This window comes from Lissotriton vulgaris, chromosome 6 (genome assembly GCF_964263255.1).
Source record: "Lissotriton vulgaris chromosome 6, aLisVul1.2, whole genome shotgun sequence".
In the NCBI taxonomy this organism is placed as follows: domain Eukaryota; kingdom Metazoa; phylum Chordata; class Amphibia; order Caudata; family Salamandridae; genus Lissotriton; species Lissotriton vulgaris.
Genome location: NC_141694.1, coordinates 1872969950 through 1872997520, shown reverse-complemented (window position 1 = coordinate 1872997520; position 27571 = coordinate 1872969950). Strand labels below are relative to the sequence as shown.

Genomic DNA, 27571 nt, shown 5'->3' with positions numbered 1-27571 from the left:
AACAAAAAAATGCCTTATTATAAACAGTGTAAGAAACTCTGGTTAGCGGGCGAAGTGTCAGCACAAGCAGCGCACGAGGTTCAGAGCCACAGTAAGGCATCCTTACCTCCTGCCATAACCCGAGGGAGTGTGACAATTTCACACTTGAGGTACACTGTGACCTCCCGTATTGCAAAGAAACAGGTTACATTATTCCTTTTCTTAAACTGTTTATAATAAGGACAAGTGATCCTTCCCTCATGATTAATTGAGATTAAAGTAAAGGAAACTGAATGGATCAGAACTTCCTTCTCCCTCATATGATTGATTGAGTTTTAAATATATAACATAATTCCCGTTCTAGAGTATGGTTTTTGACCTGGATTAGTTCACTGGTGACACTCACACTCCTACACCTGGTTTCTTCAGAGTTGACCTCCAGTGGCACTCTCACACCTGGTTATCTCCAGAGTTGACCTCCAGTGGCACTCTCACACTCCTACACCTGGTATCCCCAGAGTTGACCTCCAGTGGCACTCTCACACCTGGTTATCTCCAGAGTTGACCTCCAGTGGCACTCTCACACTCCTACGCCTGGTATTTTCAGAGTTGACCTCCAGTGGCACTCTCACACCTGGTTATCTCCAGAGTTGACCTCCAGTGGCACTCTCAGACTCCTACACCTGGTATCTCCAGAGTTGACTCCCAGTGGCACTCCCACACCAGGTTATCTCCAGAGTTGACTTCCAGTGGCACTCTCACACTCCCACACCTGGTATCTCTAGAGTTGACCTCTAGTGGCACTCTCATACCTGGTTATCTCCAGAGTTGACCTTCTATGTATTAGTTACTCTCTTAGTGTATATATCTTGGTCTCAGTGTTTCCTCACACTGATTGCAACTTTAGGTACTGCTTTAGGGTGTTTTCCAAACTGATATATTTGTATGTTGTGAACATCCATGTGTCCAAAGATTTGGTTTCTGGGTATCATAGGGAATCCTTTAAATGACTGGGATAAATTCCAAACCAAGGCAGTTGCAAAAAGTAGGGATCAATCCAGCTCTGTCAAAAGACATAGTTATGTATGGTTGAGATGTGCAGCAGTTTACTGCTCACCTTCTTTATGTTCCTTTCCAGGGTTTTCTGTGACTGAGGTTCTAATGCTGGAATTTGGGGTATGATGCTGTGCTGAGCACTGGTCCATAAGTGTTGAAGGTAAGTTCCATGACCAGAGGACAACCAAAGTGGTGTTTGCACAAGGCTCAGTCTCTAATGCAACTTCCACAAGAGGTGGAGGTTTGGTGGGAAATTCAAAAGAAGAAGTTCTGATGAGGCTGGCATTGTCCATGGCTTCTGAGGGATACCAGAGATGGGTTTTCAGTCTTGGGAGGGAATTTTGTGGCAGTGTTGTGAACCTTGGTGGCCTCAGGTGCCACTGGATGGGTGTTCTGTGGCCAATGAAGAATAGATGTTGCAGGCTTGAAGTGCTTGCTGAGTTGCTAGGAATGCTGAGTGCAGGTGGAGGAGCATTCTTAACTGGTCCTCTACAAGACACTCTGAAGCATGATGGTGAGAGCCGGAGAGCAGCATGAAGCACAGACCCTGACAAAAATATTACCTGTCATGAAGCTTTTGAAATTTGAGTTGTTACTCCTTGAACTAAATTATAGTAGGTCTTTTTTTACTCTGGGTCTCACTGCATGAGATAGACATTATTTTTCATGATTTTGTAGCTAATGTCTAGTGTGATCATGATTATAAAACCTTTCTTCAGGAATGTTTATCCCTAGCCAAACCCTTAAGGGAAAGGTTGCATGAATAGTTAAATGAAGCAGGGTATGTGCAACCAACATGATTTCATTAAAAATACTCCAAAACAAAGGTCTACCTAGATGATGATATCATGACCCATTTCAACTTTTGTTTGTTCTCATTCTTCTGCAGGATGGACAGCGACATTGAGTCCTGCTGCGCTGATCTAGAATCATTCCTCTGTGTAAACCAATCACTCACTGAGCTGGACCTGAGTGGGAATACATTTGGCAGATCTGGAATGAGGCTACTGTGTGAAGGATTGAAAGATCCACGCTGCAACATTCAGAAGCTGGAGTGAGTAACATCCGCCTCTCCCTATGGCAGTGCATCAGTGTTTTTCATTTACTGAGCTATGTTTAATGTGCACTCCACTAACTAAATTAGCTCTATATATTTCCATATCTCGGGGTCATTACGTGGTTGTTCATATTATATTTTGGAGGCTGGTTTTGAGGACAAGAAGGCTCTTAGACCTTGCAGGTGTTTGAAGTGGGTTTCAAAGAGTTAGCTCTGCCTCATTAAAACTATAATCATAGTTCATTATTCTCGGGCAGACCTATCCATTCATCGTCTTTGCTATCCTGACTGATTCTTACTTCTCTCATACTTAAAAACTCTTCTATTCAATTAACACTGTAAATCTGTTATCAACAATCTCCATTACTGTGTCTGACAATCAGCACTCCATTTACATTTTTCACCACTCCCGCATCTCACTCACAACTTCTGTGTCTAACTTTTGACAATAGTTTTATCTGTCAAAGGAGTTGTGGTCTTTGGAGGAGCAGTGCAAAGGGGGAGATGCATATGGTGGATGGAGTTAGGAACTATGTTAGAAGCTGTGGTTTATTAGAGATTGTTAGAAATTGTTTTTCTGGTTGACTAGGGTGTGAGCACTGGTCAAGTAGCAAACACAATCCTAGTCAGGGTAAAGCACAAGCAAACTCCAAATTAACCTATACGCAATCCCCTGGTAGCTTGGCACAGAGCAGTCAGGCTTAACTTAGAGGCACCTGGACACCTAGCCTGCCACTTGCCTGTGGCCTCCAGTTCCTGTTTGTTCCAGATTAATGCAGTGACACCGCTGCTGCCCGGGATTTTCCACTTGTTGTTCTTCCCACCAACAGAAGCCCCGCCCACCCAAGGACCTACTTAATGCAGGGTGCCCAACCTCACCTGGCCCATGACCCCTGGCCCTCCCACTCTCTAGAAGACACACCGTAGCTGAGCTCTACACTCTCAACCCCAGACAACGCAACAAACACTGCTACAGCACCGTCCCATGCTTCACAGTAGGACCTTTTTCCTGCATCCACTGTTACAGCACAAACACCAGCCCACCGACCAGCCCTAGCCCAAATACACCACAGACACTACCTGAAAAAAACACCAGCCCACATGCTCCCTTCTCAACACACGCTCACTATGCAAGCATTCTACCGAATTATGGGACCTCATTGCCACCCTTGCACCCAACATGATCTTCATCACCGAGACCTGGCTCAAGCCCTTATCCACCCCAGACATTGTCACAGCAATCTCGATGCATATAAAGTCACTCCCAAGGACCATACCTACAAGCCTAGAGGAACCACCATCTTTCACTAAAAGACCATACTGTGCACCACCACCCCCATGGAACATCTCTACTTCAAGCTCTTCACGGTTGACAAGACAACATCCTTGCATACCGACCCCTAGGCCTGCACTCCAGCTTCGGCAACTCCATCGCAAACTTAATTGTGCCCCTAGCCACAGACTCCAAGGACTACATCTTCCTCTGCAACCTAAATTACCATATCAACCCCAGCGACAAAAGCAGCACACACCTCCTCGACATTATGAGAAGCCTTGTATTAACCCAAATCATCCATGACCCTTCACAAAACGCTGGACCAGAAGTGGAACAAAATAATAGAGACGGGCTGGAGGGATGCCTTTCAACACCTCCAACCCCGCTGCTGCCAACAACCTCAAGTAGGGAGCGAAGAACATCAACACCTGAATTACCATCTGCGGCAACAGCATCTTCCTCATCAAGAGCAACATCCAGGGAAAATCCTCCAAAAAGGTCAGCTGGAACACCCACGAACTCAGAACAGCAAAACGAGGCAGCATACCTCTGGATAGGAGATGGCACGCCAGCAAGGACATCTTCAACCTCTATCACTGCCTGGTAGAGGTGGTAATTACTTCACTACTGCAACCAACGCAAACCACAGACTAACTTCATGGAACATTCTCTCCACCCAGGACACTACCTCCATCATGAAATCCATCCACTCAGGAGCTTCCACAGACCTATGCTCACACCACATCTTTAACCTCAGGAACCAGAGGATCAGCCAATAAATCACCTTCCTGTTCAACACCTCTTATCAATAAACAACAAGGCCCACCTCTAGAAAATATTCTGTGAGCCAGAGTATATCAGGCATACACAGTATTTGTTAAAATACCCCTCACACACCAAAAGGGCCCTTGGTGTCATGCTTCATCATCGACTAGCGACTACGCTGGAGCACTTAGAAAATGTAAGTGCTATGTGAAATGTATTGAGTGAGAGTAAGTAGGGTCAGGAGTGATATAGAAAAGTGAGATTTAAAAGAGTACCTGGCCTTATGAGAGCAAAAAAATTCTTTATTAGTCATAGGCTGGTACCGTTAAAAATGGTGTGGCGGAGACAATCTAGCTTAACAATGGGCTAGTTCTCCTGGTGTTGTCAACATGTTTCGAGGCTGACTGCCTCTTTGTCAGGACGGGGTCAGATCCCTCTGTCACTCACTAAGGTTGGCAACAATGTGTGCTATGTATATATATACAGGTGAATGGAAAATAGATTACAATACAACTGCAAAATGGCATTCAGTATTGAACCATTATAGCCCTGTCAGTATTTCTGAGTCATGGGCTGGAATAAATAGGAGTCAGTGCCCCATGAGCCGGACTGTAAGAGGGGTACATGGAACTTCCATTAGTTCAAGAGCAGTCCTCGCATCCTCCCTCATCCGCGGCTTCTGTGGTGTGAGAAACCGACTGCACACAAGACGGAAGTTCTGATCTTCGGCAACAGCAGCAACACATGGAAGGACTCCTGATGGCCATCAGACCTAGGACCTGCACCCTTCAACCATGCCAGAGACCTCGGAATCTTCATTCACAACAAGCTCACCATGAAATCACAGATCAACGATGACTCCTCCGACTACTTTTTCACTCACGCATGCTACTAAAATCTTCAAGTGGCTACACCTACACACGAGATGCACCTTGGCAGAGGGTCTGATCACCAGCTGACTGGTCTACAACAACGCATTCTACGTAGCAATCACTGCACACCACCTATAGAGACTTTAGACCATACAGAATGCTGCAGCCACACTCATCTGCAGCCTGCCCCGATGAACACACATCACACCCCACCTCAGGCAAAACCACTGGCGTCTTGCACAGAAGAGATGACAGTTCAAGCTGGTGACGAACGCAAGGCTCTACACAACCAAAGACCCCCCTTCATTAACCACCAGCTGAACTTCTATCAACTATCGAGAAGTCTATGCTCCACCTCCCTCGCCCATACTCCCATTACCTACCAAAGCAAAAGTGAAGGACACTCCTTCTTCCACATCACTGCAAAGACCTGCAGCAGCCTCCCCACACAACTCTGGGCCATTTGGCTGGCTCCTCATCCTACCTTTTGATGGCCGTCATGTGTTGGATAGTGGTAAATGAATGCGTAAGTAAGGAGTCATACAACTTTTCCAGTTTTAACCTTTATGCGGAAGAGGGGTGGTGAGAAAGGAAAGGAAGTCAGGTGATAGACTGTCAAAGAGTACTGTTACAGGCTTGCAATAAATGGAGTAGCACTTGAAGCATAAAGGTTGAAGCAGGGGAAGTTGTGTGACTCCTGCATTCCTTCACTGCAGTCTGACGCAAAAGGCCACAAAAGGTAGGTTGCAGAACCAGCGGCTCTTAGCCAACAATAATAATGCTCTTGCAGGGCAAATAGTCCCCAGCTAATCAGATGAATTTGTTTACCCCCTTCCAGACTGCAGCCACTCAGCAGCTGAGATTATTACTCTAAGTTGAAACACATCTCACTAGAGAAAAGACTGAAAACTGACACCATAATACCTACATTGTGACACCCCACCACTTGACGACTGGTATCTAAATTCCTTGTTTTTTAAGGCTCCTTTACTCTATTACTTGTCTTTGAATATTGAGGTTTTTCCTTAGTTATGTGACATATAGTTTTCACTTTTATCTTACACATCTGTTCCTAAAACCTTGACGGAAGACCTTCACATTTAATTGTTAGGCCCACAGAAGGTTGAAACGCGTTTGCCTAATTCAGTGTGGTTGAAGGCGCACCGATACGAAGGTCTAGGGAAGCCAGTGAATTGGAATTATGGCAATTGAAGCCACTTAAGGCAACAACCCAGAGTTGAACATTATGCCCCAACTCCATAGGGTCTTTTTTGGATGTTTGACAAACATAAGGAGGACAAGTGTATATCTCCTATGCTGATGAAATTCATGTTGGACACTTACCTTTGTTACATGGATACATCTTAATATATAATGTTAGTTTAGTGATTTAAGCGTTGTGTTTGATCCATTTCTTTGATTATGTTAAGTTTTCATGTGTGTGGACCACAACCATTTTGTGATCCATAACGTTTGTTGTGTATTTGATGTATGTCTAAAGAAAAAGTTTAAGTACTATCCTTCATGTATGATTCTGCATAATATTTGCCTCCACTTCGCTTATTTTGTTGTGTTTCAAATAAATGTTTTTAGTACATTTGTAGATGTTCAGGTGTGTGATAGTCTCAAAATTACTTCTTGAAAAATATAAATAGCATTGTTGATAAGCGTAGGCTTAGAGTAATTACACAGCCATTACAATGATCAAAGATTCTATGATGTAGGTTTTTTTCACTGTATAGTGTATGGACCACTCCCCCTATTTCCTTAACAGGTTCACTTCCAGTTGTGTGACATAACTTTCTAAAAGTGGCATTTTTGGAATTGTAATGTAAAATCTGACTTCATTATTAGATAGGATTTTAAATTAGGATTCCAGTGGCTCCAAACATGAACCAGCTATCTTTAACCATTTGGAAATTAAACTCAAATGTTATCTTATAAGAGAGATAGGCCTTGCAGTAGTGAAGCACAAATTTAAGAAGTCTTCACTACCAGGAAATGTAAAACTTAAAAGTACATGTCCACATTTTTAAATACACACACCCTGCCCTTGGGCTGCTTGGGGCCTACATTAGAGGTGACTTATATGTATAAAAACTGCAGTTTTGGGCTTGGCAAAAAACGTATTTGCCAGTGTGACATGGCAGTTTAAATGTACACATATAGGCCCTGTAATGGTAGGCCTGAGACATGTTTAAATGGCTACTTAAGTGGGTGGCACAACCAGTCCCATAACCCCGCTAGTAGCTTTTAATTTACAGGCCCTGGACACACATAGTGCATTTTACTTGTAACTTATAAGTAAATTAAGTATGTCAATTATGTGGATGCCAATCAAACCATGTTTTAGTGAGTGAGCACAAGCACTTCAGCACTGATTAGCAGTAGTAAGGTATACAGAGTCCTAAGGTCAACAAAAACGGATCCAGCAAAAAAAAGATTAGGAAGAAGGCAAAAGGTTTGTGTATGACCCTGCAGGAAGGGACAGTTACATCAGAGATGTATGGTCTATATGGATAGCCGCTTGTTAGATCTGGGGGTCTCTAGTTGGCACAGGTGGGTACTTGTGACAAATAAAGAGCCTTGCCTCTAGTCAGGGTAAGGAGGTAAACTCCTGAAATAACCCCTGCTCACCCCCTTGGTAGCTTGACTCGAGCAGACAGGCGTATCTCAGAGGCAGTGTGTAAAGCATTTGTGAACACATACAGTAATCAAGTGACAACACTACAAGATGGGCAGCACACAGGTTTTATATCGAAAATCAGTATTCTTTATATAGACTTATCACGAGACCATAAACGACAAAAATCCACAATGCTGTACTTAAAATGCTAGAATTAGCTTACTTCTCTTTAGATCTTAAAATGCGACATTTTGAGTCAATGTACCTTAAGATGCGTAGTGCAATACAACAAAAGTGTTTCAAGGACGGTGATGCGTTGAAAATCTGGTGCAAAGAAACAAAGATGGTGCTTTCATCTTGATGCAACACTCTTCTCGGTGATGCGGTGGCGTCTGCTGCGACGTCGATCCTCTTCTCCGGCGATGCGAGATGCTTCTCACGATGCGAGCCGTGACAGGCCCTGCGACACGCTTCCCAGTTTGAGTTTAAAATATCTCTTAAGCGCGCGTACACCAGGCGGTTTCATGGCGCTGTAGAGTACTGAAACCCTGAGGGGCAGGAAACCAGGAACACAGGAAAGGGGGTTTATGGGGAGAAAGCTTGTGTAAAGAGAAAGGTTTTTAGTGCCTTACGGAAGAGTGTATACTGGGGGCAGGATCTCAGGTGGGCCGGAAGGGAGTTCCAGAATGCAGGGGCGAGTGTGGAGAATTTGGAGCCTCCCCATTTTTTGCGTTTGAAACGAGGGACCACAAGCAAATGTTGGGTAGAGGAACGTAGGTCCCTGGGAGGAATATAAGGTTGAATTTCAGAAGTGATAAAAGCCGGGGCTGAGCCGGACCGAGCGTTAAAGATGATGCAGCCCAGCTTAAACTGGGCTCGTTCTCGAATGGTAAGCCAGTTAGGGACTTGAGGAGGGGAGTGATGTGGTGTGATTTGGGCAAGTTGAATACCAAACGGGCCGCCTGGTTCTGGACCAGCTGAAGACGTTGCACGCTGTACGCGGGCATGCCGCAATAAAGGGCATTGCCGTAATCCAGACGGGAGATAACCATTGCCAGGACTATAAGTTTGAGGGCAGGGAAAGAGAAAAACCGAGAGACTTTGCGGATAGTACGGAGAGAGAGAAAGGACGAGGACACAACAGAGCTGACTTGGGAGTGAAGGGAGAGTTGGTGATCCAGTTTGAACCCGAGGGTTTTAACAGAGGAGGATGGAGTTGGAGGGGGACCTAAAGAGGGGGGCCAGAAGAAGGAAGACCAGGGACTGGAGCAACCACCTGTCAACACCAACTCCGTTTTGTCGGGGTTTAACTTCAGGTGGTTGTGATTCATCCAGTCCCGGATGAAAGTCATGACAAACTGAAAATTAGAAATGGACTCTGGGGAAGAGGATAAGGAAAAAATAAGCTGGAGGTCATCCGCGTAGTTGTAAACGGAGACCTCCAGCTGTTGGAGGCCGAAGATGAGGGGAGCAATATACAAATTAAATAACAGAGGGGAAAGGGATGAGCCCCGGGGAACCCCACATTTAACCGGCCGGAAGTCCGCTGAAAAATCACCCAAGCGTACTGCTTGGGTGCGGTTGCTCAGGAAGGAGGACAGCCAGACCAAGGCCGATCCTCCGATTCCCGCCGCTCTGACACGGGAAAGTAAGATGGAGTGATCAACCGTGTCGAAAGCGGCGGAGAGATCGAGGAGGACCAAGGCCTGGGGATGGTTAGTGTCCATACCCTCTCTGAGGTTGTCAAGGACCGATAATACTACGGACTCCGTGGAGTGTGCGGGGCGGAACCCAGCCTGCCGGGGGGCTAATACCCTATTCTCCTCCACGAAGGTGCTGAGCGTTCTGGTTACATGGCGCTCCAGTACCTTCGCCAAAAAGGGCAAGAGTGAAATGGGGCGATAGTTGATGAGTACTGAGGGGTCAGCGCCAGGTTTTTTGAGGATGGGCAGGATGACGGCTGATTTAAGAGGTGGGATGACGATGCCCTGTGATAGTGAGCTATTAAGAAGGGTGAGGGGGGGCAAAGCACAGGCAGAGTAGATCTGTTTCAGGATGTATGCTGGGCAAGGGTCTAAAGGGGAACCGGACTTAACCAACGGCAGAAGAGAATGGAAGGATTCTTCTGTAAGGAGGGGGATGGAATCAAGGCAAGCTGTGTTTGGGGGACATTGGGGGTTGACAAAGGAGGGGGAAGGAGGGGGGATATTTGCTTTAATAGTGGAGATTTTATCAAGGAAAAAATTATTGAGGGAATCACAAAGGTGCTGGGAGGGGGAGGGTTTGAGGGTGGCCCAATCAGAGTATGCGAGTTCGTGCACAATAGTGAAGATTTCTCTGGACTGATTTTCGGCGGCTAGAATTTTAGAAGAAAAGTAGGCATTCTTAGTCGCCAAGATAGATTTTTTTGTACAAGGCCGAGAGGGTGATGTACTGGTCTCTGAGGATCGGACAATAGTCTCGCCTCCAGGAGCGTTCCGCCCGGCGGAGGTTGAGTTTTTGAGCCTTCAGTTCCTCGTTAAACCAACGATTTGCGTCGTTGGTGCGTCTGGATGATACCCGCCTTAAGGGGGCGCCTAAGTCGCAGCCTGAACGAAGCCATGAGTTGATGGAATCAGCTTGTTCGAGGGACGGCAGCCCGTGAACATCCGGGCTGGAAGCAGAAAGTGTGGCAGACAGGGAGGCCACATCCACATGGTTCCAGGAACGCGCCCAGATGTTTTTAGGGAGGGAGGACTTAAGGGCTGGACTGAGAGATAGAGAAAAAGAGATGAGAAAATGATCGGACCAAGTGCAAGGGGAGATAGACAAAGAAGTTACCGGGCAATTGAGGGACCAGATCTGATCTAGGATGTGGCCCTGACTATGGGTTGGGGAGTGAATGGCTGGGGCAAAATTAAGAAAACGGAGAGACTCCGAGAATTCTTTTGATGTTGAGCACTCGGCCGGATCTGAGGGCCAAAAGTTGAAGTCTCCTAATACCAAAATGGAGGAATTATTTACTACTAGGGTGGACACCAAGTCTTGGAAGCTCGGCAGGAAGAGTTGAGGAGATGAGGGAGGGCGGTACATAAGCACACAAGTGAGCGGAGTACTAAAAGAAAGTGAGCGAGCCACTAAAAAATCTGATGAGCCAATGGAGGAGAAAACTAGAGGTTGAAAAACGATTTCTCTGCGGGCAATCAGGGCGACGCCACCACCCGGTTTGCCAGGGGGGCGGTCGGCTCGAAGAGCATAGTATGGAGCAGGAAGCATGGCTAATAAGGAGGGAAGGGAGCTGTCACAAAACCAAGTCTCCGTAAGAAATAGGAGGTCGGGTTTGTGCAGGTCCAATAAAGTGAAGAGTTTGTGGTGGTGCTTGACTGCTGACCTGGTATTAAGGTTGAAAGCAGATAAAGTGGTAGGGGGAGGACGGACTGGTGGAACAGGACAGGGACAGATGGTAAGTGAAGAAAATAAGGGGGGGAAGTGGGGGGAAGTGGATAGAGGGGTCAATCCCCGTCTATTGATTTGTGCTATCGCAATATCATCCAGAGGCCACGGGCCTTGGAGATTGACTAGCTGCGCGGGGGAGTATTGTATAGAGTGGGCAGAGTGGCTGGCCCCTAGCCCCGTTCGGACGCGGACGGGGGCAGACGGGGTTACCTTTGGTGCGCCTTCGGCGCGCAAACTTCGTGCCCACTGCGCGTCCGAAAGTGGCACATAATTTAGGGATAGATGGAGTGGGGCCGGGGGGCATGGCCTCCGAGAAGGGGGCGTGGCCTGCGGCCTGGGCAGAATGCTGGCGAGGAGTGTCTGTCTCCGGTATCAGACAGCGCTAAATCCGCTGTAGAAACCGGAATGGTGGCAGAGGGTAAGTTGTTAAAAACACATAATAAGAAGTGACAATCAAATTTAAAAAAACGAAGTGACTCCCGGCTTCCTCCTCAGGAGTTTGGTACAATACAAATGGCGGCGCTAGCGATGAGCATCCCTATGTAGTCTTTGGCGGAGGGTGTGGCCTCCGAGAAGGGGGCGTGGCCTGCTGGCGAGGAGTGTCTGTCTCCGGTATCAGGCAGCAGTAAATCCGCTGTAGAAACCGGAATGGTGGCAGAGGGTATGTTGTTAAAAACACATAATAAGAAGTGACAATCAAATTTTAAAAAACGAAGTGACTCCCGGCTTCCGCCGCAGGAGTTTGGTACAATACAAATGGCGGCGCTAGCGATCAGCGTCCCTATGTAGTCTTTGATGGGGGGCGTGGCCTCCGAGAAGGGGGCGTGGCCTGCGGCCTCAGCGGAATGCTGGCGAGGAGTGTCTGTCTCCGGTATCAGGCAGCGCTAAATCCGCTGTAGAAACCGGAATGGTAACCCAGTGATGCGACGGCGTCTGCTGCGACGTCGATCCTCTCCCCTGGCGATGGGAGTTGCTTCCACACCGATGCGCGATGCGACAGGCCCTGCAACACTCTTTCCGGTGATGCGGCGACGTCTGCTGCAACGTCGATCCTCTTCTTCGGCGATGAGCCGCGACATGCCCTGTGACAAGCTTCCCGGAGATGCGGCGCCGTCTGATAAGACGTCGATCTTCTTCTCCGGCGATGAGCCGCGACAAGCCCTCAACATGCTTCCCAGTGATACGACTGCGTCTGCTGTGACGTCCATCCTCTCCCCTGGCGATGCGAGGCGCTTCGGTGGCCCTGCGATGACTCACGATTCTTCTGCAACACGCTTCCCTGTGATGCAGCAGCGTCTGCTGCGACGTCGATCTTTTTCTCCGGCGAAGCGAGGCGCTTCGTGTTGTGAAGCGGCAGTTCTGCGACACGCTTCCGCTATTGAGTCGCGCTTCCAGCCCCTTGCGACACGCAGTTTCTCAGAAAGTCCAGCACAAGTGCAGGCACTTCCAAAGAACTCTTGGGAGCTGGTGGGTGAAGTCTGATGTACCTTGCAGGAGGCAAGCTCTTTTCTCAAGCCCTTGGAGATCCTTACCAGTTTAAATAAAGTACACAAAGTTCCTTTCTTTGGCAGTCAGGCAACCATTGCAGGCCAATCCCCCAAGCAGCAATGCAGCTTAGGGATAGTCTCTCTTCAGTCTCTCTGGTTCCACTCCTCAGCAAAGGTTTCTTCTTGTTGTCCAAAGTGATCTAATTCTCTAGGGTCTGGGTCCCCTCTTTTATACACAGTTTCTCTTTGTTCTCTGAAGGCAGAGAGGCCTTTGCCTAGTCCAAACCAGTTCTGGTCAGTCCTGGATCCCTTTGTTTACTTGTCTCCTTCTTTCCCTTTCACAGTGCAGGGCAGAGACATCAGACACACCACGGGAGGTGGAGCCAGCATTGTGGAGGGAAGGCACAGCCCTATTCAAGTCCCAGGTGCTACTCCTCCCACCATCTGCATGTAGATCTCTCTATTCAGCCCTGTGCTGACTCACCCTGTCTCCTGGAATCCTCCATCCCCTGTCACTCACACTCCAGACAAGGAATACACAACCTAGCAGAGGCAGGCTTGGATAGTTAGACAAGAAAATACCTACTTTCTAAAAGTGGTATTTTCAAACACAGAATGTTAAAACCAACGTCACTAAAATATGTATTTTATCATTTTGAGTTTCGGCATGCTAAATGTAGGAAAGTAGGATCTGCTTACTATGGTTACCCCCACTTTTTGCTGGTGTTTCACTGTTTCTCGTCTTTAATCTGGCTGGGGCCCTGCTAACCAGGACCCCAGCCTAGCTGCTTTCTCACTAAATTGATTGCATGTACAATAGGTACACTCCAGATTGGTTACTGGGTTACCCTTGTGAGTCCCTAGTATATGGTACCTTAGGTACCAAGGGCATAGGTACCCCAGAGGCCTACCAGGGGCTAAAACATGTATTATGCCATCCCTGGGAAACCTTCCAAAATGGCACCACAGGTCTGCTACTGCAGCCTGGGTAAGGTAGGGCAGGCACCCCTTACTGAGATATAGGCTACCTATGTCTACCTTAAATGTCAGACACATATAAACCTATAAGTGACTCCTATGGCAGGCCTTAACAATCCTGAAGGCAGAGTGCTTGGCTTTGTGTGAGAGGGTGCCCAAGCATGAGCTGAGCCCCTCTGCAACTTTCGGAATCACTTCTCTGTAGCTGTTCTGTGATACAGCCATACCATATACTCTTAAGTTCATTATAACCTCACGGTAAATGCTATCTTTGGTATGGCTGCATCAAAACATGTTGTGTTTGGTATCAAACACTTTGGAATCCCACCCCCCGCCAGTCCTGACTGCGGGGATAGAATTACACCCTTCTAGAGGGAGAAGATATCTACCCACTTACTTAAACGGTAATAGTTTTAAAGAGCCCTGGCATCACAAAATGGATGCCACAGCCACGGACACGGGAGGCCTGGAGAATAGGTTTCCTGTCACAGGGAGGTGTAACCTCCCTGTGTATTGGAGCTGGGTGGGTGCATTCATAGAATGCTTTTTCAGACAGTGCTGGGGGCACACTTGGTGTCCCTGTGCATACCCCAGTTCAAACCGGTTGCAGGGGCACTCAGCCTCTGCTCTGCCGCAAAACTGGACAAAGGGAAAGGGGTGTAACCACCCCCACCCTGGGTCCTCCCATAGGTCGGACCCTAGAGTAAGTCCAACCCCTAAACTTAGTATAAGTATAGGAACCCAGTCCATAGGACTTTAGATTACCCTGGACGAAACTCTGCAAAATATATATCCTGGAACTGCAACATTCTATTTTTGACTAGAAGACAGAAGAATCTCCCTTGGTGTCAAGGAGTGACTCCCCTGTTCATACAGGCACCAGCGAAGCATCTTGCCGGTCTGCATTTCCAAGGCTCCCGCAGGAACCCGAAGGTTTTGCGACACAGGACACAGACTTCCAGACATCTCCGAGGCCGACACTAGATCCCAGCAAAGTTAAGACCTGTAGCCATCACAAGAGACTTGGGACCGGAACTCCCGGACACCGTGCACATTTGCTAGTGCACCTACTTCCCGAGCTTTTCCCGAAGCCCTGAGCACCATCTGCACCGAAGATTGTGGGCCTACACTCCACGAGTGTTCTGCGGGCCCGCTTCTAGCATTTCTGCTCTAGACCCCTTCGTGATCCCTGATCCGTTGACTGGTAGGTCCCCACGAAGGTAACTCTTGTGTTTCTTGGGCTTTCCTGGTTGCTCCAGACGTGCCAGGCTCCCCTTCAAAGGGTGAGTCCCTCAGACCTTGCTGGTCTGCACCGAAGCCAGTCTTTGATTTTTGCATGGGTTGCTGATGCCAAGGCTTGTTGGGTCCAATAAGGATACCGACGCTGCAGCACTCGACATCCTTCATGGGACAGCTCGAATCCAGCCCCTGGTTGTCGTCGACGCCTCCTGGTTTTCGTGGCTGAAGAGTCCAGCTTCACCTTCTTCACCTGAAATCACCCGACATTGGTTGGCATTGTCTCCTTGCCTTCCTGGTCACTGGCTTGTGACCCATACTCTGTCCCCTCTGCTTTCAGGTTCTTCAGATCTTCGATCCACCCTTGGATCCATCCGGACACTTTCCACTTGGTTGCCTGCAGCACTTCTTCGCAGCTCGCCATAGGAAACGACGACGAAACCCGACACCAAAAGACACCTATGCACCCGGCTTCCCTGGGTGAGGTAACAAGAGTACTCCGGGGCTCCCGTGTGTCTTGATTCTCGAACTGTCTAGTTCTCAAGGCCACTCCTAAGTGTCCTTAATCTGTAATTTTCCTACCGCGACTTTCCCCATAGAAGTAAATGGTGATTCACAGCTGTGTTTAGACACTGCACCTGTCCCCCGTGGGTCCCCTGTGTCACTACCTTGGGTGGTTCCTGTTGGCACCAGCGGTTCTAAAGGCTCTAGACCTTGTATCTATGTCAGTCGTGGTCCTTCTAGCACTTTCTTAGTATGTGGTTTGTGACGCCCCTTGGGCTAATCATATATTGTGCTAATATACTGTGTGTTGAATAAGTTTACTTGTGTACTTTTGCCACTAGCTTCATAAAGAGACTAGGGGGATGTGTTTAGAATAAATACATATATTTTCTATATATACGTGGTGTGGTTCTCCTTTCATTTGGTCATTACAAGAGATTATAGACTGGTAAAAGAAGCTGCTTCCTTCAAGACTTAGCCTTAAGGCTGCTCTCCACAGCTACCACTAGGATAGCTTTCTAAAAGGTTGTCTTTAACCTACCATCAATAAGGGGTCGTTTGGACTGGTGCAAGGTGCCCACTAGAATGGTGGACAGCATAGGCCAGGCCAACTTCTCACACTAAACCTTAATTTCTACCTAGTTCCCTGAATCAGTTAGGATTATAAAATGTAATAATGTAAGTGCCCATTCTGGCCTATGGGGAATAGGTAGCCTTGCAATAGTGAAAAACGAAAATGGCTGTAATTTACTATAAAGACATGCCACACACATCAGGGCTTGTCCTACCTTATACTTACAATGAACCCACCAGCAGCATTTGAATTTACAAGCCCTGGGCACACTCAGTGCACTGTACTAGAGTCTGACCAGTAAACCAAATCGGCCAATCATGGAGTCACTAATCCATACAACAATTTACCATAGGGAGGGCATATGCACTTTAGCACTGATCAGCAGTGGTAAAGTGCCCAGAGTCATAAAACAGCCAATAACAGGTCAGAAAGGATGATTGAGAATTTGGCAAACAGGAAAATATATTATTCGAGGAGAACTGATCTATTGGTGGAGACGCTTTCGATAGGCTATGTTTTGGGTATGGTATCTATGGAGGTAGATGTGATTACAGAAAAAAGTTTGTCCTTATAGAGTAGGTGTTTAATGAAAAAGATGGTCTGTCGACAAAGTGGTGAGGTCTCTTTGAAAGGATATGGTCTGTTGAGGGACCTGGGGCGTATGACAAACAATGTGCTTGAGTCTAAGTGTCTTTAGTATATAAGGCATGTGGTCTATATAATGAGTTGTCTTAGATATATCATGGTCTGTGGGAAGAAGTGCTGTCTACGAGAGCATGTGTTGTCCTTCGGTGGATGTGTGGTCTGTAGGTATGGTGGGAAGAATCATGTTCAGTATAGGGAAAGAGGTATTGCTTATAATGAGGCAGCCATGAGTTGAATAAAGAGGCAGCGATGGGTTGAATAAAGTGCTTCCTGTGGTATGAAAAAGATGTCTAATTGGCAATGGTTTGGATTGGTCATTTGAATGTACCTTGTGGATGGAGGGTTGGCTGATGGAAAGTACAGTGCGCGTACTGTACTGTACTCGATCTGTGGGATGAGATTTTCGCTGTGAGAGGAGGATTAATCTAGGAAACAATGTGTGCAATTCAAGGAAGCCCCATCTCTAGGAATATCTGTGGTCTATAGGAGAAATTATGCCCTGGAATGATCTGTGGTCTGAAGGAGAAGGTGGTGTTTATTGAAGGTGGAGTGGTGTTTATTGAAGGTGGTGTTTATTGAAGGTGGAGTGGTCACAGATAGGGTTTGTGGTCTATAGAAGCAGAAGTGGCAGATGGATGGAATTGTCTATCTTCTACCAATGTAAATAGGGTCATGGTGAGGCGGGCTTTTCTGTGGTGGGCCAGCTGATTAAACCAAATCACACTAAGCTCATGGGTGCACCCTGTAGCAGCCGCCCTTTTCTGTGTTGTATTAATGCACTAGCTGGAAGCTCTTGCAGCGAGATGGTGGTTGTGTTTGGCACCCCAGACATGAAATGTCAAAATGGTGTGTGCATAGTGCAATGTGCAGCGAATCTTCATGTTCAGATACATTTGAAGGACACTGGCTCGGAATTTCCCTCTTTCTCCCCCATTCTAACACCGGTCTCCTAGAGTAATGAAAGTTAGGATCATGTGACTCAGTTGCAGAAGCTTCTGTTTTCTGTTGTAACTGTGCACACTAGCCTGCATGAGGGAGCTCTGGTCTTGGGGGAAACCCTTCCCAGATTTGCCTTTGACCTCAGACAGAGCCCTGAACGTTTCTTTGACACAGTGGAGAGAACATGATCTGTAAAAGGAGCCAAAGCCGAGCCCAGGGGGCTCTGTCCATGCCAGACACCTCAGTGCATGTGTAGGTATGATCTAAGGTCCCAGCTAGCGCTTTGAGACCCTTGGGTGATATGTGCGCTTTATAAAGTCTTGTAACATACCATGCATATGTGAGCTGTAAGGGACGGTTCACTCTGTGAATGGAGGGGGCTTCTAGAGGTGGAAGAGTCTGCGCGAGGAGGTGTCATCTGTGGCAGGTTAAGTCTTTGGGTGGGCACAGATCGTTGTCTGATCTGTCAGGGTGTAAGTGAACTATTGGAGGAGACGGGGACCATCGAAAGAGGTGTCAGTGGGGATAGATGGTTGCAATGAATACATTTCATCTGCCACCTTCCCCCAGCCATACAAGAAGGATGGACTGCTCCCTCTTAGTGCTGCGAAGCCCTTTGTGCTCTTTTATGTGCCTCTCTCTTTTGCATGATGGGCGGCTGTCTTGTCACAAGTTGTTAATCAATATCCCTCTCTATGCTGCTTTATTCTCCCACCTCCAAAGGGTAAATGAGTGCACTCTCCTTCTGCATGTACATTGCTGATCCTTCATGTTCTTCAGTCTCTTTGGTATCCCTTTCCCTATTTGGTTCTCTCTCTTCCTCCCCCCCTCTCTCCCTTCTTTCACCTTTTCTATCTCTTCCACCATTTGGCTTCATTCTTTTTCTGTGTTTTTCTTCCTCATTCTATCTCTTCCCTTCTTTTTACTTCATTTGCTCACTTTATTCTATTTCGCTCTCTCTCCCTCTGATTTCTCTGAATCCTTCTTTATCTCTTTTGCTATCAGTTCTCTTGACTCCCCACACTTCCTCTTTTCTTTCTGTTTTTTTGTTCTTTCTGTTCCCTAGCTCTCGTCTTCAGTAACTTGTCTCTGATCTTCCTCTTAGGCACACTGATGTTTCTCTCTCATTCACTCTTTATCTCATGCTCTCTCTTGCAGGATGGACGGCTGCCACCTCACAGATGTCTGCTGTGAATCCCTGTCTGCTGCTCTCCAGATGAGCCCATCCCTCACAGACCTGGACCTGAGAGTCAATACCCTTGGAGATTCAGGAGTGCTTCACTTGTGCCAGGGCTTGAAACACCCAGACTGCAAAATCAAAAAACTAAAGTAAGGGGGAGACGAGCGGTGCGTCTAGTTTTGGTTCTTCATCAGCTCACTGCATGATTGCCAGCAAGAATCCAGACCCTGACTGCAAAGCCACCTCTGTACAGGAAATCTGCATCATTCACTTCATGAAAGGCAAAAGTCTTCACAACATATAAAACGCATTTGTTTTTTTAAACACATTCACAAAACATTTAGCTTGGAAAAAAAACATTCACAGATTCTAAGGTCCAGAAAGTCCTTATGTTTGAAAATACAGAAGCATGGTTTTCAGGAATACCTGATTAAATGACAGACTTAAGACATTGTAATGGGTCTGACTTATATTTTGCATTTACCAAAACTAATTAGATTTGCTAAATCTTTTATCCACATTTTCCGGTGTTAAGCAAATTCCAAGTAGGAGGCTTTGTCCTTTTTCACACCACTTTTAGTTTCTTAAAAGCAAATTTAGTGTCTTATTACTAGCTGCAGTAATAACAGCTTATTCATGATTTCTCACATATGTCCCCTAGAACAAGGGTACACGTTTCCTCATATGTGTACTTCAAATGTGGCTTCAACCACATCGAATAATGTAGCCTTAAATTGTCAAAGGTCTAAACTCTGCTAAATCAGTTCACAACTGTGACTTTATTACTCAGTGTGTTCTCCATTCCTCGAGTCTCTCTTTGCAGAGTTATGGACTCCTGCTGTCCTTGCCCAAAGCTACCCTAGTTTGCTTCACAGTTCCTGTTGTTTCTGGTGCATCCTATGGCATCCTAGGGTCAGGGCAAGGCACCTGCATACCTGTCCCAGGTGCTGGCTCTGTGTCCACCCATCAGGGCTGACACAGGCTCCAGTGGATACAAAGCCCAGCCCTCCTCCCTGCAGGAGTCCCTACATCAGGGACAAAGACACTGACCCGGGCTCTGATGCTGCTGCTAGTGACCTACATCCAAACAAGCAGCGCTACTGAGGAGCTGGGGGCATGAACCCCTCAGCGCCATCAGGAATAAGGTCATTCACAGTCTGGTGACATCAAGGCCGGGTGAAGACGGTTGACTCCTGGTGTATCAGCCGCTGAAGTCAGGGAGATCCCACATTCCGAAACACCATCTCAAAGTCTTCACGCAATCAATATTGAGCTCCCAAGGAAGGTCCAGGTCTTGTCTCTGGGACCCTCTCAGACCAGAGTGTGGTGGTGTGTCTGCTTATTCGAAGGGCACAGCTTCATCCTCCCACCGGGATGAAGAAACCAAACATCGTCAATCATGTGAGAAAAAGTGTCCTGCAGCCTGTACCTGCCAGAATCGAACCCTACTGCCATCATAGCTCCCTGACAGCACACAAGAGTCCACATTTGGCACCGCGGTGGCCAATCCTGCAGCCTGTATCTGTGGGAAGTGCACACTACTGCCATCATAGCTCTCTGACAGCGCACAAGAGTCCACACTTGGCACCGCAGTGGCCAATCCTGCAGCCTGTATCTGTGGGAAGTGCACACTACTGCCATCATAGCTCCCTGGCAGCACACAAGAGTCCACACTTGGCACCGAGGTGGTCAATCCCGCAGCCTGTACCTTTGGGAATCGAACCCTACTGCCATCATAGCTCCCTGACAGCACACAAGAGTCCACACTTGGCACCAAGGTGGCCAATCCTGCAGCCTGTACCTGCCAGAAACGAACCCTACTGCCATCATAGCTCCCTGACAGCACACACGAGTCTACACTTGGTACCGAGGTGGCCAATCCCGCAGCCTGTACCTGCCGGAAACGAACCCTACTGCCATCATAGTTCCCTGACAGCGCACATGAGTCTTCACTTGACACCGAGGTAGTAGAGCAGAAGGCACTGATGTCTCTGGAATGCATCAACACCACAGCCAGGAACTGGAGCACCGATCCATCAGGTGCCACCAGGCATGGCTGAAGACTTTAGACCTCATGCCATTGGTCGAGATAAAGCACACTGACTTCTGCTTGGAGGGAGCAGTCTGCAGTACAAGAAACAGAATGCTTGTGGCCAAATCAATGTTTGATGTTACAGTTGTTTTAGTGTTTCAGGGACAGGGCTCCCTTAACTCCAAGTCTTGGCAGTCACCTCTTTTTCCTCTGTTATCGATGCGTAGTCCAAGGGATGTGAGCTCATGGGCAGAACAGGTACATCCTCTGGATTTGAACAGAGGCCAAGAAGTCCCAGAGACCTCACAAATGTTTGCTCTTCAGACCTTTTACATGAGGGAGTGCGTTTCTTGCCGGCTGACCTCCAAGAAAAGGAGGCAGCAGGGATCCCCTTGGGGCAAACAAATGTGTTCCAGTAAACCAGCATCCTCTCATTTTACAGCAACTGGTATGTTCTATCTTTCGGGCTTCCTTTATCGCCAAAGATCCCCTGTGTATTTTCTTTTTGGTTGAGAAAATTCAAGAGACATGGAAGGACACTGCTGTCAGTACCTCGTTCAGAGGGCCACGGGTCAAGCAGGAGCTACTGGGCCTAACCATGTGGGTTGAGGTCTTTTACTCCCAATGTCCTGTGACCAAGCCTACCATGGATCAAAATCAACAGGGCCAAGAAAAGAGCGCCTACAACACTTTACTCTCATCGGTAACATGGACTGGCAATCCAAAGCTTCTCAGGGGGTAGGTAAGTGGTACCCAAAAGTTTTTTGCCCCATAGCTCCCTTGACCTATTGGCCATTGGCAGTGACTCCCTATTATATTACATACTAGCAGCCCGCCCCAGCGTTGCCTGGGGTAGAAGTGGGCTGGGGGCTGCATTTTAGGTTTGCGTGCTCTCCCGCCCAGCCCCCGCACGCCACGACATTGTCTGTGTCCCGGACAATGTTGTGGCGGGCGGGGGCGGGAGAGCACGCAAACCTGAAATGCTGGCTTCCCTCACCCCCGCCTGCCCTGACATTCCCCAGCAGCCCGTGCCCCGCCCGTCCGCCCCGACCCTGGCTGCCCCGGATTGTTACCTTGCCTCAGCTGCTCACACCGCCGGTCCATATTCCTCCGCTCCGCCGCTCTGCCACTCACCACCTGTCCGCCGCCGATCCTCCCCGCGCCATATCCGCCTCTCCGCTCCGCCGCTGGCCTCACTTCACCGCTCCTCCCCTGCGCGCCATGTCCGCCGCTCCTGGGACGCTGCTCCTCCCCTGCTCCTGACGTGACGATGCACAGTCGCGGCCGGCGCTACTTTGGGTGAACTACTTTTTGTAAAAATGTAACTTTTTATATAACGTTTATTTAAAAAAAAATTTAAAGCCTATGACCATCTACACACCCTGCCGATTTCAACGGTGTATCGGGTGTGTAGATTGGCGCTGTGGTTCACGAGTTTACCTTGCCTAAAGGTGTAAGTTCTCTCTTTATAATAGTAGTATAGATTTTTGGCCGGTGGGGGGATGTAAGCCTGGCCTCAGGAGTTCCTCCAATTTTTCTCTCTGAAAATAATTGTGATGAATGAATAAATAAAAATATAAGTAGAGCGCACTGCTGCCGGGGCGTCCTGGCGCTTTGGAAACTGAACAGGGCACAACACGATCACAAATTATTGTTGAGTAAAAAGCCAGGTTTTAATTTCCATCCGGAACATCCTTCTGTTTCCTTTCTCAAAAGAGTAGGAGCTGAATTCCATAATTTAGAAGCAAGAAAGGAGAAAGGTTTTCCTCCCCATCTTACTTTCATTATCTTGGGAAGCTTGATCAACCCAAGCGTGGCTGATCTTAACTCAAGTGCGGGTATGTACCGGGGAAACAAGGACTTCACATCCTCTGCCACACCACCAACTAGAGCTTTGTGAACCAGACAGAGTGATTTGAACTCAATGCGTCTTGAAGATAGTTTGATCATAGATTGTTTAATAAAAAAGAGTAAGCACTGCTAAGCAGGCGGTAGCATTACATGCACCGCTTGGAGCCAGAGTGTGCAGCATAAATTGGCCAACTTGAAGGAAAAATAGAGGGAAAAATCTGCAAAACAATAGACCTCAGCAGGTCCTAAGAACTGTAGCTAGACCACGACAGACAGATTTTCTGAGGTGAAAAAAAACAGATCCCCACCGATGTGCAGAAAAAAGGCAACCAGCAGCGTGCGCGAGGAATGGGCTGCGCAATGAAAAATGTAAAGATGCTTACACAGCACCAGTGGGCAATGCTCTCTATTTAATCTCCAACCAGCAGGTAGCCCACATGTTGAGAATGGGAACAACCGAGGACATTACGAATTGCGCAGTCCTTGACGAATATCCCAAATTAGGGCTTTATTATTTGCTTGTATGTTTTTAGTTTTTTTTTTGTTTTTACTTTTATTCATGTAAGTGTGAAAGGCACAGTTCTCAATTCTTTACATGCATCAATATAACAGATACAACCCATACAGTATGCATTCTTTGTCACCTTCCTTGTATATTACAAGAATGTTCGCACCTGATCAAGTGCATAAACAGCCTTACGAAATTCAGTGTCATTTGCATTTGATTATTCCAATTCTTGAGTTGCAAGAGGCATGCTTGTGTGTTGTGCAATTTATTGAGATCCAGGAACAGAGGAATGAAGATTATTTGGCACCATCAGCATATACTTCTTTCATAAAGTGCCTCTCTTCCAGGCGCCCCTGGCTACCTTTGATGGCGCAGCCGGGTTCTGCGGCGCACAGTTTGGGAACCACAGGGCTAGTGAGACACAGGGGGTGAACACTGGCTCCAAACTCAAAATATACTCAATGAATATTTGTCTTGTCAAGTACTTTCTATGTGCAATGACCCTATAGGTGCAGCCGTTGTCTCCTCACGCCTTGCAAAAGGGATCCGCTCGGCAGGATCCCCCACTGGACCGTGCTCCCTCAGCTGTCCCATTCCACACAAGGCTCACTGGGCTTGGTAAGCTGGCAGCCACGGTTGCTCCAGGCTCCAGGGGGTGGTAGTATTGGATGACCCAGTGTGATGTCCTCCCACCCAGGTGGGAGACTGGCATCTCCTAGCCTCCAGCCCTGGTCACAGGCAGAAGTTTTGCAGAACTTCCCCACCTCATACAGCCCATCTGGCTGCTTGACAGTTGACAATTTGGGGGCCTCAGGCTCCCCTTCTTATAGTCCCGTTCTGACATCGTTTTATTTAGGTTCTGCGTCTTTGAAGTTTGTTGGGGATCGGCTTCCTTTCGAAATGCCTTATACTCTGCTCTGCTCTTCCTCTGGAGAGTAGTCTGTCACTGCAGGAGTGACTCAGAGCTGAAAACCTCACTGCACAGGCCATGGTAGTGACTAGAGGTTCACACTTAAATGTCAGCCGCAGTGATATGTGTATCGAAAGGTTACCCCACAAGCTCAGCCCTACTCTCAATCAATCAATCAATCAAAGCATTTATATAGCGCACTACTCACCCAGAGGGTCTCAAGGCGCTGGGGGAGGGGGGTCCGCTACTGCTCGAACAGCCAGGTCTTGAGTTGCTTCCTGAAGGCGAGGTGGTCCTGGGTCAGGCGGAGGTGGGTCGGGAGGGAGTTCCATGTCTTGGCGGCGAGGTAGGAGAAGGACCGTCCCCCTGTGGTGGCTCTTCGGATGCGGGGGACGGCGGCGAGGGTGTGGCCGGTCGATCGTAGCTGGCGTTTGGGAGCATAGAAGTTGAGGCGGCTGTTGAGGTATCCTGGGCCTTGGTTGTGTAGGGCTTTGTGTGCGTGGGTGAGGAGTCGGAAGGTGATTCTCTTGTTGACCGGGAGCCAGTGCAGGTCTCTCAGGTGTCCGGAGATGTGGCTGCGGCGGGGGATGTCCAGGATGAGTCGTGCAGAGGTGTTCTGGATCCGCTGGAGTCTCTTCTGGAGTTTGGCGGTGGTTCCGGCGTAGAAGGAGTTGCCGTAGTCCAGCCGGCTGGTGACGAGGGCCTGGGTGACCGTCTTCCTGGTCTCGGTGGGGATCCACCGGAAGATCTTACGTAGCATGCGCAGGATGTTGAAGCACGACGAAGAGACGGCGTTGACTTGTCTGGTCATGGAGAGGGAGGAGTCCAGGATGAAGCCCAGGTTGTGTGCGTTGTCTGTTGGTTTGGGAGCGGTGCCCAGGGCCGGGGGCCACCAGGAGTTGTCCCAGGCGGAGGGTGAGGATCCCAGGATGAGGACTTCCGTCTTGTCCGAGTTCAGTTTCAGGCGGCTGTTCTTCATCCATTCGGCTACCTCTTTCATCCCTTCGTGAAGGTTGGCTCTGGCGGTGGCGGGGTCGTTGGTGAGGGAGAGGATCAGCTGGGTGTCGTCGGCGTAGGAGATGATGTTGAGGTTGTGCTGGCGTGCGATATTTGCGAGGGGGCTCATGTAGACGTTGAAGAGGGTTGGGCTGAGCGAGGAGCCTTGAGGAACACCGCAGATGACTTCGGTAGCTTCAGATCTGAACGGGGGGAGGCGGACTCTCTGTGTCCTTCCGGCGATGATTCTGTTAGCAGGCCCTCTTTTCTGCAATGTGGCCCATTACCAGTGACCTCTCTCAGAATACACCGCACCCTTTGAATTGTGCTGGACAGACTGGCTCTTCTTCCTGCGGTGTGTTTCCCACCCAGCTCGCAGGAATGCAGCATGTTTGTAGGGATTCCTCTACCTCCTCCTGTTCCTCCAGTCAGCCCGGGTCCCTCTGAATGGAACCCAGAGTCCTCCATGTATTGTACTGTTCACAGGCACACATACACTCTTCACATGCAGACAACACACAGGCACTGCACTACATACTGACCTGATGTAAGCTAGGCTTGAGTGAGGCACACAGCTGTTGACCTTTACATGAGGGAGCGTGTAGGCCTCACTCCAGTGACGGGTTAAAAGGCCTGTTGACTTCTGATCACTACATGGTATGTTACCACCACAACACTTGTGCTACTTCACTACTGGGAAAGGCAGTAGCCTTTCACCTTTGTGATGGTAGCACTTTGGGCACCCCTCCCAGTTCAAAAAGACCACCATCCATTAGACAGACTTATGTCATGCCACACACGCATGATCCGTGTTGACCAATGACAACAAAAATCAGCACCAGGGATCCAAACTCTCCACACTTGAGGACATTCAGGGCAGGGGTGCACATCCAGCACCATACGAGGGACTTTTCCATCGCACCAACTGCCCTTTCAGAGTGTTCATTGCAAGTGTCTTTTTGGATGTTTGAAGCCTTTGCTTGGCCCTTAAAAGAGAAATGAACACAGTCCTAAGGCTTAAATCCTCATTGTCTCTTTTATTGGCCACCCCTGAAGAAGACCAAAGCCTGTAAGTACCACCTGAGGGTCACTAGCTTTCCGCTGCCCTCCGCAGAGACCAGCCATGTTGCCTCTAAGTACCCTTCTTGCAAGACGTCACCCTTGAGGTGCTGCCTCCGTGGCTCACCAAGAGATCAAGAGTCTGTGGGTTGCTCCTTCCATGGATCATGAGACGCTCCCATGGCCAGTCTGAGTTTGTGCTCTATAGAGGGAGGCCAGGGAGAGCAGCTCCAGCCACCATGTCTTCCAGTGCCCCTTCCCTTTCAGAAGTCTCAGCATGTGGTGAGAGCCTTTCCTGTGGCACAAACCCTCGAGGAGGCAGATGCCAGCTGTGCCAGCTTGGGATTGGGCACCCCAGGATGCAGCAGCATGGAATTATTTTTCACCTTTTCTCATAGTTTTCCTTTAGGTATTAAATCATGTGCAAACAAGCCCCGACCCCTGCGTTAAAACATGAACCAGTGATGCTCTTACCCCATTCTTCCTTTCATGAGTGTTTGTTTGTTACAGGATCAAAAGCTGCTGCTTCACAGACTCCAGCTGTGCAGACCTCGCCTCTGTCCTCACTGTGAGCTCCTCCCTGACAGAGCTGAACATGGGAGGAAATGATGTGGGGGATTCTGGGCTGCGGCTGTTGTGTGAAGGGCTCCAGCACCCCGACTGCAGACTGCAGTCACTCTGGTGAGTTACCATAACCCTGTCACTTATGTATACAGAATAAATACACAATACATTGTTGATTTGCACCAAATATCATATCATCACAGAATACAGTGGAGAAGTGTGGCTCACTGGTTAGAGGAGGCAGAGGTCAGCACGGGACCAGGGTTCAATTCCCCGCCTCAGCGGATCTTGGGCTCAAAAATTCCACGGACTCGACAATTCTCGCTCCGGTGCCTACTCGATTCAAGGGTTCACACTCTGCGACTCTGGGCAATAGCTTGCTTAATCTCCACAACGGCCCCTCGCGGTGGGATGCCTGGCTTTCACCTTGTGGATACCCTGCTGGGGTTATCTTACAGGGGAATACCAGGACGGGTTCCCTAAGCAAGCGCTTAGATACCGGGTCGGTGATTTGCGCTATATAAATACATGTACATTTTACATTTACATGTACATAGCTAATACACAGTAATTGCACAGTCAATATGTTGCTTTAGAGATGTCATTTCACACATTTGTAAGGAGACTGCGGATGAAATCTGAAATAGGTCTTTTCCCATTCCCAAGAAAAGTGATCCAGTGACATTGGTGGAATGCATGTTATACCCTGATAACAGGGAAGTAAACCATGCATACGCAACTCTTCCCTCCCCAGTGTTGTCCAGCCAATTCTTGCTCCCTAAAATGCAGTTTAGAAAGTATATCTGAGGGTGAGATCCGTTCTAAAGCAGAGAGGGCATGTCTCTTACAAAGGTATGCAGCAATAGACCAAATGTGACGGGTAAATTGTACATAAAACTGCAATCGTTTGGCAGAGTAGGGAACTCATTCTTACAAGAGTTCTGCTCACACATAGACACTTTACAGCAGTCACTCCTCTTGCAGGTAGGTGAATGCACGGTTTCATAACCCCCACTGGGTCAATGCCAATAAACCAGTACCA

The 27571-nt window shown here is 48.2% G+C and overlaps 1 protein-coding gene across 5 annotated transcripts in view; it reads left to right on the top strand.

Moving 5' to 3' along the window:
- LOC147709713 (ribonuclease inhibitor-like) overlaps positions 1 to 27571 on the top strand; it is a 135459-nt gene that overhangs the window by 18913 nt on the left and 88975 nt on the right. For 2 of the 5 annotated variants that reach the window (XM_086928209.1, XM_086928213.1), the window contains exons 2-5: positions 1118 to 1195; positions 1925 to 2089; positions 18588 to 18758; positions 26476 to 26646. In XM_086928209.1, coding sequence (XP_086784335.1) covers positions 1926 to 2089; positions 18588 to 18758; positions 26476 to 26646 — 506 coding nt within the window. In that variant the 5' untranslated portion in view covers positions 1118 to 1195; position 1925. The remainder of the gene's footprint in view (positions 1 to 1117; positions 1196 to 1924; positions 2090 to 18587; positions 18759 to 26475; positions 26647 to 27571) is intronic. The other 3 variants (XM_086928212.1, XM_086928208.1, XM_086928211.1) reach the window with 3 other exon arrangements.